The sequence below is a fragment of the Stegodyphus dumicola genome, chromosome 3 (genome assembly GCF_044657685.1).
Source record: "Stegodyphus dumicola isolate Sdum_Otavi_A_Nest chromosome 3, ASM4465768v1".
NCBI lineage: Eukaryota > Metazoa > Arthropoda > Arachnida > Araneae > Eresidae > Stegodyphus > Stegodyphus dumicola.
Window position 1 is genome coordinate 271594970 of NC_140770.1, and position 13226 is coordinate 271608195.

Below are 13226 nucleotides of genomic sequence, written 5' to 3' on the forward strand. Positions count from 1 at the left end.
TAATTTCGAGAAACGGCAAATACTATAAATATCTCTGCGGCAGATTGAAAAGTATTTAAGGCCGATGAAAGAGCTTCTGCTCTTGGTTACTTATTTATTGTTTTTGCGATTTGTTAGTTTCACGTGAATTGAGATATATCCGACTTTATATTAGTTCTTTCTCTTTTCTTTGACTTATAGTTGTTAGTAGTTTGAAGCATAACTAGTGATTGTACTGGGGCACACTGTGGACACCTTTACGAATATGTCTGGGGAAAATTCCAGAAATTTGAAGTATTTATTTTGATAAAAACAAGTTTTCTTAACCTCTCATCGGACCAGTGTGCATTCAATCGATTACGAACCCGTACGCACGCAACAACATATATGACAATATAATAATGTTTATTATTAAAAACAGTAATATAGCTTTAAAATACAATAAATCTTTGCCGAACGCGAGGGCTAATACATTACGCGAATGGCGACATTGCTTTCCGCATAGTTAACTTCTTATGAAAAAAATGCGTCAGGTATACTTCAGATTAAGAAATCATTACTACGAATTTTTTGTAACGTAACATGAACGTTTAAGAAAGCAAAGCTTCGCCGGAGGAATAGGACTACAGGGACAAGTCTGTAAGGTATTACACCCGCCTTCTTAGTATGCCTTCGTAATGTAATGGTCAGCAAACTCGGCGCGTATTCGAGAGGTCCGAGGTTCGAGTACCGGCGAAGGCATTGCTCATTTTTCATGTGACCAGCTTCAAAAATACTTAATGTCTCTACAGTAGTGCCCGAATTAAAAAGGCTGGTGGATAATCATTCTTCACCACCAAGATTTGGCGATTGGGCCCTCTAATCCCTAGTCGCCCTTAAAAGGGGAAGTATATAAAGTATTACTCCCGCCTTCTTAGCATGCCTTCGTGGTGTAATGGTCAGCACACACTGCGCGTATTCGAGAGGTCCGAGATTCATGTCCTGGCGAGGTTCGTGTCCTCATTTTTTATGTACTCTTGCTTCAAAATACCTAATGTCTCTACAAGTCGGTAAGCAATGGTTTTCGCGACTCATTTTTGTCGTCAAATTTGATAAGAAATCAACAAATCTTCCAAACTTGGCAATCATTTGGTGACATTTTGATCCGGTCTCTGTAAAAGTGTAGTACTGTAACTAAATGATTTTAATTGATCCCTGTAGGTAACTGTAACGATATCCAGCCTTTATGTGTATTTAAACCAGAATATACCTTCCGTACTCGAAATTCTTCGGTGGCCGGGAGAAAATCATGTAAGACCGGGAAGAGCATCAGTTCTAAGTTGTTTATTTCAAAATTAACTTTAGAGTATTGAAAGATCTCCGTCCAAGCTTTGCTCTTTAGTTGCGTTTTGGTTCGTGTTTAACGTTCTTAGTAGTTTGAAGTGGTAACTACTGACTATGCTGTGTCATAATAAGAAGAGCTGCAGGAGTACATTTATGGAAGTTACAGAATTGTTACATACTTCTTTTGGGAAAATAAATTTTACCAAACTGTCTTCAATTCTGTATACATTCAATCCATTACTAACTCCTACGCACGTAACAGTTTTGGGTGTCAGGTTAGGAATGAATTCCGCTGACAAGAGCGATGGAGGAAGGAGCACTAAGACAAGCGGTGATTGCCTTTGATGCACTTCAAGAAAATAGAAGGCGCTGTCAAGTCTGTGGATGAAGAGATGAAAATGGGCCAAGAAAAAGATTGAAGCATCTCAGGAGGAAATGAAACGAGACATTTCTGCTGTAATAAAAAAAAATCTGCTACCGAACAACAAATTAAAGAAAAAGAGTATCTTCCGTTCAACAACAAATCGAAGAGAAAGTTTCTGCTTTCGAACAATGAACTGATGAGAAGGTTTCTGAAGCTGTCGCCAAACTTATTGACGGCTTGAAGAACTCCCACATTCAAACCTGTATCCTTGTCCTCCTGACCCACACTAAAAGTATCCACGTATAACGATAAACTCTTATCAGGTCGATTGGCCCTCATGCTGTTACTTATTCTAGCTAGTCGTTGTTTGAATGGTGGAGAAGGGAGAAGGAATTAGAGATATTTTCCTCATTTATACGAGGTACTTGTGGTGCAGCAATGAGTACTCACAATTCGCAGCTGAAAGACTCGGATTTAATTCAAGGCAAAGGTGCAGTTGAATTTGCAATGACTCTACATATGTATGTAAAAGAATTTCTTACCTAAATGAACAGTGATTGGGGTATCTTTTTTTCTTTCTTTGAAAATGTAGTCGACGCAATCAGCATTTGTCAATATGTAAAGATCGTGGATGATGGATCCACTGCAGTGCATCTAAATAAAGAAAATTGTAATTACAGATACTGTTGATGTGCAAGATATTTAATACAAGTAGATAGAAGAAAGTCTGAAATCGCTCCGAAAATCCACTTTCACGTGAATAATTAATTTTTTTTAACAAAAAGTAACATAAAAAAAAATTAAGTCAATTCCTGCTTGGGTCATCAAAGAAAAATTTTACTTTATTATTTAATTTATTTTTTTATTAACATTATTTCGTTTCTAATGTTTTAGCTGGTGGTGGTCTATAATTTCTCACTCTTTCTATCTCTTGTAATGTTTCATTATTGCAAGGAACCATTCTAGTGAGTTTCGAGCAGTCCATCTAATGATTTCACACGACTCAAGGCGATATATGCTTGACCTGCTGCGAAGAGGTTTCGTACTAGATACATTACTGAATACTCTACAGTGCTATAGTGGCTATAATGCTTACGGCATAATCTGCACTGCTTCGGAACTTACTTTTCGAAGTGATGGGACATTACAATAATCTACAGTGCTAGAATGCCTACAATACTTACTGCATAATCTACAGTGCTCCGCAAATTACGTAGAGAAGTAATGGGACATTACAATAATCTGCACTGCTAGGTTGGCTACAATGCTTACTGCGTAAATCTACAGTGATCCACAACTTACTTTGCGCAGTAATGGGACATTACTTCCGCTTCATCCAACTTTATAAAACTACAGTTCTTTAATTCCATACGCTTTAAAAATCTTTGTAACTCTGCCTTAATGTTGCCACTTATTTTTGTTAAATATTACAATTCCATTTTCGCAGTCATGTACCATTATTTATAAGTTGTTCTAAGATTAATTTTTACAGCGCGTGAGAATTCCTAATAAACGGCCATTATTTGTAAGTCTTATAATATATTTCATAAAAACAGCATAGCTTTAGTTCCGATAAAAAGGAATCAATAAGTAGGAATTGACTCTAATATGTAAAACACTGTATTAAGATCAAGTGTCATCCACAAGAAGTTTAAAAAATTTATTTGAACTTGAGTGGATGAATAAAAAGTGTTTTATTAACGATTGAAAATTTGAACAAGATATACGGAGAGTGTGAGCTAATAGTAGGAATTTAAAAATGACATGAGACATCCTTTTATTAATATCAAATAATAAAATAATAAAATTTCAGAAAATACTCTGGATCTTAATAAATATTTTCACTAGCAATTTATAATAAACTCATGATTTACTTGAATACGGGAAAGACGACGGGCATCAAAAGTTAACAAAACACAATTCGTTCACTACGCTACCTAAAACAAAAAGTCCTTACTTGGAGAAGAAATTTACTTAACAACACATCACGATTATTCAGTCTGTTTCTGAAAACCGGAAAGCCTTTCCGGGATTAAGAAACAATATTTGAGAGTTAATAAAATAAGATTAGACAAATAAAACATGTGAAATTAAAGCTCTTAATAAGCAATTGCAAGTATCATATTTAACAGCGGATAAAATCCGGGCGAAGGATTCATTCAATTTTCTCTTTTTCAATTAAAACACTTCAGTTAATATCGCATTCCCAAAATTAATCTTACATGTTTAATATCAAGATGTTTCCAAGCGGAAAACTTTTGTCACCTCGTGTTTTCCTACCACAATATTCAAGAGATGTAGTTGATTCATTAAGCATGTAACAGTATCAATTATGTGTAATGAATTTTTCTTACAACTGGGAATCCAGTTCTTGGCGTAAAATAAACAGCAGCCATCCAAGGCCATGCTTCAGCGGCATCTCCGCCAGTAATCGTGTTTTCTCCATCTGTTCTTCTACCATGATTAGGGCGCAAACCACAACGAGAATAATCTGAAATATCAAATATAATTTGTCACAAATTTCTCATGTTTAAAAACTCCATTTTTATTATTTTGTCTGTCAGTTTATTTAGCACACTGTTGAAGAATCAGTGCCATTTTTTTCGGAAATACTGTTATGTGAAATTTGTATCCAGGAATACAGTGGAAGAAAGGAATAAAAAATGTATTATCTTAAGAATATTCCGAAGTACTGGACGTTTTCTAGGCATGTGGGCGACTGGTTATACCATTCCGTTGAACATGATTGCCACATATTGTCGAATTTGTAAGCAGAAGTATCACAAGTATGCTGTAAAAAATCTTCCGAAATTTTCTCATCCCCTTCCGCGCTCAAATACTCAGTAGACCAACGGGCATATTTCTTTGCTTTTGGTTTTTTTTTTTTTTTTTTTTTTTTAATAATCCGTATCATTGTTGATGATTAAAGACACTTGTTGTACTCATTTCAGTGTACTGCATCTTTAATCCAACAGAAACGATAGTCCCGAATGGGATATTAGTCTCGCAACGGCGTTTTCCGCCGAAATAGTAAAATGCGTTCTAGCACTTTTCAGATTGTTGCCACCAAATATTATCGCCCTGCATTGCATTTGAAAAAATTAAGTAATGAATAATCTTGCATGAATGTATATATGTTTCTTACACTGTGAAAAACAACGGAACCTAGAGCCATCTGATTCTGAATAACGTAGTCCTGAACACTACCGGAGAATCAGTACCTGAAAGCCCGCATTTTAAATTTCGAATTTGTTTTATTATCTATTTCATACTTTTAAAAATTTACCTAGTTTTTTACACAAGGATTACAAAGCGAGCCGTGGCAACACTGTAAGGAATATAATATTTTTATCTCGGTGCGATAGTCTTCTATCGGATATTCTAAAGATATGCTGTTTATAACTGTTTTGGGATTTTGCTGTTGAATTGAATTTTATGTGGCTAAGCGCCAAGAACGTGACATTTAAGTAAACACAAAACGTTAGTAATAAAAAGACTATAAAACTTTCGTAAAACCATCTTAGTGAGAAAACTGAACATTGATATGGTGAAGTGAGAAAAGACTGAAAAAAAAAAAAAAAAAAAAAAAGAAGAAAAATGCATGCCAATACTTAAAGCTCTATCGGGAATTTTGAACATATACTGTTATGTTGCTTTTAAAGTTTTTGTAATTTTGCTGTCGAATTGCATGTGCCGTAAGTGTGAACAAAATTATGCTTAATAAAAATGCTGGGGGGGCTTAGTATGTGTGTGTAACAGTAGAGTGCTAGAGTACGATTTCAGAGAGAGCGTAAAAAACTTTAGCACACCCTTTTGGGCGGCCGTTAAAATCTGAAAACTTTCAGATTTCTTATTCCAAACGAGCTCTGTCCCTGACGGACTATTGTTTTCGTTTGCTATTTTGCGTCGAATCACTCTGAATGTCCATTTCGCTTTTCAAACTGTTGCCAAAACGTATTATCGCCCTGTATTATATTTTAAGAAATTAAATAATGAAGAATCTGCATAAATGTATGTATGTTTTTTGCATTGTGATAAAACAACGGTACCTAGAGCCATCGAATTTTGAAGGACGTAATCCTACTGCGAATATAGGCATATGGAAGCCCAAAATTGAAATTTGGAATTTATTTTATTATAGATTTCATATTTTGTAAAACTTTAACGAATTTTTGGTTAACAAACTCGAGGAATTCAAAGAGAGCCATGGCAACGTTGTACAGAAAAAAACATTTTTATCTCCAGCGCGCGAGACTGTATCGGAAATTCTAAAGATACGCTCAATTTAAAAATATTTTGCGATATTGCTCTCGAACTGAATTTTATCGTTCAAGTGCGAAAAACATGATATTTAATAAATAAACGTAACACACAAAATGTTAAAAAAAAAGCAACTTTGGCCGTAATTTCAAATCTGAAACCTTTCAGATTTTTTTTTTTTTCATTATTATTATTATTTGCACACTTTATTTGTTGTTTTTGTTTTTTTCAAAAACACTCTCAACATTTATTTTAACTTCGACTTCTACAAATTTATTAAAATCTACTGCTTAGAGTTAGGTACAGAACAATCATTAAATTTAGTTAACGCACTAATGTCTCCTTCTGATTCAAGATATGTGCGAAAAATTATATAAACTTGAAATTTTAAAGGAATTCCACTCAATATATTAACAAATCGCTTCAGCATACTGTATTGTCATTCATAAATAGTTTGTGTGCAGAGTTTGAGCTCGATAGCTTATTAGGAATGTCATGTCGCGAATTTATTATTAATATGTGTTTTAAGTCATTATTATTCTAATATTTTTGTTTGTATTCATGTGTATTTTAATCTGGAAAAAAGTATTCTTAAGCTCTTAAGGTGTTATTTAACTTGTTGTTCTTGAGTAGGAATTGTAACTAAGGCGGGAAACGGTTGCGGGAGCCATCTGGTTTATGGCTTTTACCAACAGTGGTTGCAGTAGGGTAGGGGTGTCGCCCTTTTAGCTAATGCGTGTGAAACGGAAATCGTTCGTCTTGTCGCTTTGTAAAGTTTGCAGTTTTCTTACTTCAAGACAGTGGGGGTTTGGGTAATTGGATTCTCGTGGAGCTTATTTTTCGCTTGTTAGTTGGGGGGGGGTCTATTCTTTTTTCTCACGTTGTGAGTACAGATGTTTCGGATTGCATTGTCAGATTTTCTGGTGTTTGATTCGTCATGGGTGTGTCATTTTCTCAATTTAGATAACATAAAATTCCGGGATTGGTAAGATTTAATTTTATGATTTTTTGAAAGCCTATGAACTCACAGAGGCGGAGAAACAAAGATTTCCTGGGTGCTTGCACCAGGCTAGAGATCATTCTGATTCAGATTTCTGAGCGAAAAGGAAAAGGAGAAGCAGAAAGTTTTGCGGGGCGAGCCACTTGTACAAGCGGGCTGCAGTGATGGTTCTAGCGGAGTTTGATTTGAGTGAATTTTGAGCAGCCTCGATGTGAAAGAGAAAGAAAGATCGTGGGGCGCTTTGCTCTGCTGCGGGCTTCCTGAGCAAGAGGGACTGGGTACCGTTTTTCTTTTCTGCGGGATATTTAAAAGTTTTGTGCGAGATGCAAGGAACATTTTCCTGCGAGATGTCTAAAGAAATGTGCGCGAGCTGCAAAGAGCATTTTTACTGAGAGCTGATTGAGATGTATAGAGAAGAATGAGCACAGATTTTCTCTCTTCACCTGAATCGCCGGTTAGAGCCTTTTTCCAAAACATTCAGCATAAATGTTGCCTCGACGCTTCGATGATGCACGTGATTGTGCTAAAAAACTGGTGTATATTCAGCTACCTGTTATTGAATTGAAAAAAGATCCTTCTGAATTGGACTATTGGTTCCCACCTAATGGACAGTAAAGAAAAATGGGCTTGGCTCATTTCCATGTGGATTGGACACTAAGGATCCGGCTAATCAGGAAAAACTGTTTTCCATCTGTGAGTGAAATTTTTTTTAAGTATATATATTCTCTCTCTCTCTTTCTTAGTTTTCCCGAATGCAGAAAAGTTAATAGTGATTTATCTACCTGTATATTGTTATTGCTTATATAAATTAAATATTACAGTTAGAAAAATTGAGAAGTTATTTATAATTTTCAAGTGAATGCCAGTTTTAGGAGGATTAAAATTTGTTACACCTATTTAATTTGGAAAAAAATAATGTTAATCTTAATTAATGTAAGCTGTAATTTGGTGTAGTATTATGCGTTATTTTGCTTAGAAAAATATGTATTGCTGATCAGTTATCCATTATTTAATTATATAAACTAGTCAAGAATTTAATAAATGTGTGTTTAAAATGTAATTGCATTTGTGTATTAAATGTTGTGTATATTTTACAGTGGTCTGTCATGTCCCTCCATTTGTTTGAGCCGGAAGGCTTTTAAGAAGCATAGAGTTTAATTGAATTTGGGGTTATTCCTTTTGCATAGGTTACTCAAAAAGCGAACCTAAAAGGTTAAATTGTACTACCACTATACGAATGTTTATAAGAATGTCGAAATGATATATGAATATTATGAATTAGATTTTGAATGTGAATTATTTGATATTGGATTATATTTTTGAGTTAGTTTTGTCCAGCACCATGAATCAAAGTTTAAAGTTAAAAATATAAAACAAAATTTTTTCTGCATAACAGGAATTATATTTAAAATCCATGACAAACGTTTTAGTCGTAGTGAAAGTACACCATCAGTGAGCTACGTAAAAGCTAATGAAAACGTTCAGAGGTTTCGATCAGCTGCCGAAGCTGCAATTACCATGATTATGAGATAAACCGGAAGCATAAAATGATCCTCAAGTGGATACTCTAAAACAAAACACTATAACACGCAATTTAATGGGATATTGCACCACAAATTAATTCCAAAATTTAGTTTTGGGTACATTCCTGAAACTGTATATTTACAGCAGATAATACTGTAATAGCTTTTTAAGCTGCTAAGGTCTGTATATACTAAATAATTCAAAATATTAACATACTAGCAGCTTCGCTGCCAGCCTTTGTCTGGCTTTTAAATGTACCGGAAAAATGGCTGAAGGGAACACCAAACGTTAAATTTAAAAACTGCGTAGAATTTTACTCAGCAGAACAACTTCATAAAAAAACGTTATTACGTATAAGAAAATTACAATGAAATAAGCAGTATCCCTTAATACAATTATTAATTATCCTAATAAATAAATTAACCAACTTCCCTTTGCAAAATCTTAAGAACTCGAATGGTATAAAGGAGGTTAAGAATTTTGTTTCCTAAAAAAATCACTCAAAACTTTTTAATATCTTAAAACAGTGAAATGTGCAATAAATAACATAAAAGAATACAAAAGAAACAAAAAATTCTGAAAAGCAAAGTGTAATAAATGATGTTTTATCTTATACTTCAAAGAGAAAAAAATTACAATGAAATAAGCTATATCCCTTAATACAAATATTAATTATCCTAATAAAAAAATTAATCAACTTTCCGTTGAAGAACAAAAATCATGCAAAACTTTTCAATATCTTACAAACAGTGAAATAAACAAAAAATAACATGAAAGCAACTCAAAAAACATAAAATTCCGCGCAGAATTTTACTCTGCAAAACAACTTTATCAAAAAAAATCAATAAAAATGTATTATATATATATATATATATATATATATATATGACAATGAAATATGCCAATCTCTTAAAAGCAGTAACGTAAGAGATATGATAAAATTGTTGCCAAACCCATATTTCTAAAAGACTGAAACTATTCAAAATGATGAGATTTCATCAAAAATCTATCAACAACACTAAGACAGGGAAACTGTTACCAATATCACATTTTTAAAGATGTGAAATGTGAAAAGTGTACTCGGAAGCTTCAATTAAAATATTTTTTTTTTAAATACAAAATATTATAATTTTTCCAAAATTCTTTTTGTAAAAGCAGTCGATGAAGGTTTAACGTGTCCAAAAATCAAAGAAAAATAATCTGTATATTTTAAAAAATAAACTTTTTTAGAACAAATCCCGTTGAAAAGGTGTTAAACTCCCTTTGATAAATAAATTCGTATTGAATCGATTTATTGAAACACAAAATTTATTTTAAGATAGTAAAATAGCTAATTGCCTACGTTTCATGATGATGTGAAAATGGAGTGTGTAGAGTAAAATCTCGCTTTCCTTTAGCCCATTATGTCTCAAAATGACGCGATTTCCTCACAAAACATAAAATTAAAAAAAAATTCGAATTCGAATTTAGAAAAAATCGCTTCGAGGTGCTCTGGCTCTGGTCTAAATGCACCTATGTACCAAATTTCGTAGCCGTGGGTCTATTAGCTTACGCGCAGCGCGAACGATTGACACACACAGACACAGACAGACTCTTTCTTTTATTATATGTAGAGATATACATATAAATTATAGAAAATCATTTCAGAAACAAAGAGAAACACTTACGACGACAGAGTGGTCTTGGTGAACTCCAGTTTCCAGTGGTCAAACAAGCGAGAGTATCTGTCCCAACTAATTCAAAACCTTTCTTACAGGAATACGTGACAACATCTCCGACTAAACAACAACTTCCTTTCCTTGCACCATCGACGGATACTCCAGGATCAGGACAAGACGTTTTCTCTGTTAGAAAAAAAAATGAAGTGATCGATGTCTCAAAAATCTGTTTGAACAGTTTTCTGCATAAGTACACAAGTCAAGGAAATCCGCATTCTACAGAACAGAATTCCGAATTCTACAGAATCTTTTAGAATTTCTTATTCCTAGTTTAATATCGATCTCTAAAACTCAGAAAAATTGACATGGAAATTCACACAACAGCTATCTGCTTAAGGAAACGAACGGCTTCGTGGAGGACCTTCTAAATGATAAACGAAAATAGAATACCTTACTGATAGGTATTGTTTAGTTCCTAAAGATTGTTCAGTTCTCCCCGTTGTTTTGCTCTTAACGATTTCATCTATGAATTTAATTCATAGGCAATTTATAGTAGTGTGGAAGTATACGATATTAGTTTCAGTGTGGTTTGAAATACAGAGTTTATGTTATACAGAGTATATATTTTTTTTCTCTATGAAACGATCATGAAAAAAACTTTCTCGACAAATGATTCCCCAACACCCTACCCGCCTAACCTATACAAATAAAATTTCAAACACTACCACTATAAGGCACGTGCTTAAGATAGGGATGATTTAAAATAACAGAACTCCTTTTCCTGATTCAAGATCGGAAAAATGCGTTTAGCTTTTTCTGCTCATTTAACGGCTTTTATTTAAAACAAGTAATAAAATAATATTACAAAAGTAAAACTAATATATTTACGAATATAAACTACTTTTGTGACCGCTGCTTAAGTTAATAATATGAATAGGTAAAAAATTATAAATACAAATAAGAATTATATTGCTTTGTGATTGTCACTGTTTATAATAAGATAGGTTCTTAGAGCCTGAAGCTTCCGGTGAAAAGAGAATCTGAGAATTCCTGAGAATCTGCTGAAACCATTCACGAGCATTGTTTGTTGTATAGGGCAAAAAATTTAGATCTTTGGTTATTTGACACTGAAACAAGTAGTGGTCTAATGTATGAGGTAAATCACAAATGCAACTATCTGTGTTATGTAGCTCAAAACGCAATAAGTAGGCCACAAAATGTATCTGAGCTGTCAGAAGTTATGTCACTGCACTATTTGTAGAAACTAATTTACGTGAGGGGATGGGTAAGAAGGTAAATGATCTTCTTCCAGTGATTTCTTGTGACCATAAAATGTTCCATTGTAACATAAGACCTTTTTCTAAACGAGAGTTTAAGTAAGAAATTGGATTGGGCAAAGAAATATTTTATGTTAAAATACTGTTTGCAACCTCTCGTGCTAGCTGATTGCCCACATGCCTGATTAAAGATAGCTGTACCATGCTTGATTGATGCCGACATGCCTGACTCAAAATAGCTGTACCCTGATCCCAGATAGCTGTACTACAAGATTTGCTGTTCCCGACCAGAAATCTTTGGAGCGTATGACTTTACCGATTCAGAATCTGTTCCAAGGTTACTTCGTCATCTGAAAATTAAATGCGCCTGTGTCTGTCTTCATCTCGCCCGCTTCTCTAAGTTACGTTATGTCATTGAACTTCATCTTTGAAAAGAGGTTTTTATCTTCGAGAAGAGTCCAGGTTTCAAATAAGAGGAAAAGTAAGATTTTTGCTGGAAACGTATTTCAGTTATTCCGAGATTCATCACGAAATCAGTTGTGTCTTCATTTCGCTCACATCTCTAAGTGAAGGTATGTTATTGAACTTAATCTTTGAGAAGAGGTATTCATCATTCAGAAGAGTCCAGGTTTCAAATAAGAGAAGCAGTAAAATTTGTGTTGGAAAAGTATTACAGTTGTTCCAAGATTCCCCATAAAATTAATTAAGGCGAGAGATTCCGTTGTTCCTCACTTGTTCCGAGATTCATCTTCAGATTACTTAAATTGCACGGGGTATATGCAACGTTGCGTTCAGCTACAGACAAATTGTGCCAGCACTTCGAATATGGCTGCACAGGATTAACTTATGCAATCGACAAAAAGGAGGCCAGTACCGCCGACCACAGAGGATACTGTCCAGAAGGCTGAGTAATGATGCGCAGTAATCCGGATGATTGATTTCGATTTCTCCTACAACAGTCAAAGAAAAATACAAAAGTGGGGGAAAATAATAAATTCATCTCATCAGAAAAGGGTTTTATGCCCGATATTAACAAAACAAAGCAGGAAAGGAGTTGGCAGGATACCAGAATTTTACCTATACTATCCTAATATAGTATAGTTACTATCCTAATTCTGATTGATCATTTTGGTGGAGAACACTCCAAGAGACGACCCGAGGATATCGCCTCTTTCTTCCACCGAAGCTTCTCAGGAGGACCTTTAGCTCTCCAGCACTTTAAATGTCTTTACGCCGAACAGATACTAAGCCCTCATAAATATTCAAGACCTACTCCGAGATTCGAACTCGGTACAACAGTACGGAAGCTAACATAACTAACTACTGCAGCTCTCAAGGTGTCTCATTTATTCACAGGTAGAGGTGAGTCGAACACCAAAATTTCACCATTTTTTCACCATTGGTCGAATAGGTACAGTCCCGCCCCACTATCACTTCTTACTCAATTTTGAGGCAGACTGTTCCAGGAGCCTCTCGATCTTCTCATAGCCCTTTTCGAAGATTTTCCATTGCTGGCACTTACACTCAAATACAAAAGTAGGGACACCTGCGCACAAAAAAAAAAAAAAAAAAAAAAAAAAAAAAACACGCTCATAGCTGAATCGGTATTGGTAGTTTGTATAGTTTAGTGAAAGATTCGCACAAAAACAAATCTTCTTGTTTATCTTTCAGTAATTTGGAATAACTACATGTATTATTCATTTGCTTCGCAAAATTTTGAGCTACTGAACTGTACAAATATAGAATTTAACAAAATATTATGCATGTGTTAACATGTAAACAATGATAAATAAAGGAGTGAGGTACCTAAAAATATCAAAATATCTCCTAAATACAACGCA

General features: G+C 34.3%; 1 protein-coding gene across 1 annotated transcript in view; it reads right to left on the minus strand.

Moving 5' to 3' along the window:
* Nucleotides 1-13226, minus strand: part of LOC118202522 (complement factor B-like) — a 115012-nt gene that overhangs the window by 20949 nt on the left and 80837 nt on the right. Inside the window, exons 12-14 of the mRNA XM_085814144.1 lie at nucleotides 10118-10294; nucleotides 4021-4157; nucleotides 2209-2320 (exon numbers count right to left, since the gene is read on the minus strand). Of these exons, the coding sequence (XP_085670270.1) occupies nucleotides 2209-2320; nucleotides 4021-4157; nucleotides 10118-10294 (426 nt within the window). The remainder of the gene's footprint in view (nucleotides 1-2208; nucleotides 2321-4020; nucleotides 4158-10117; nucleotides 10295-13226) is intronic.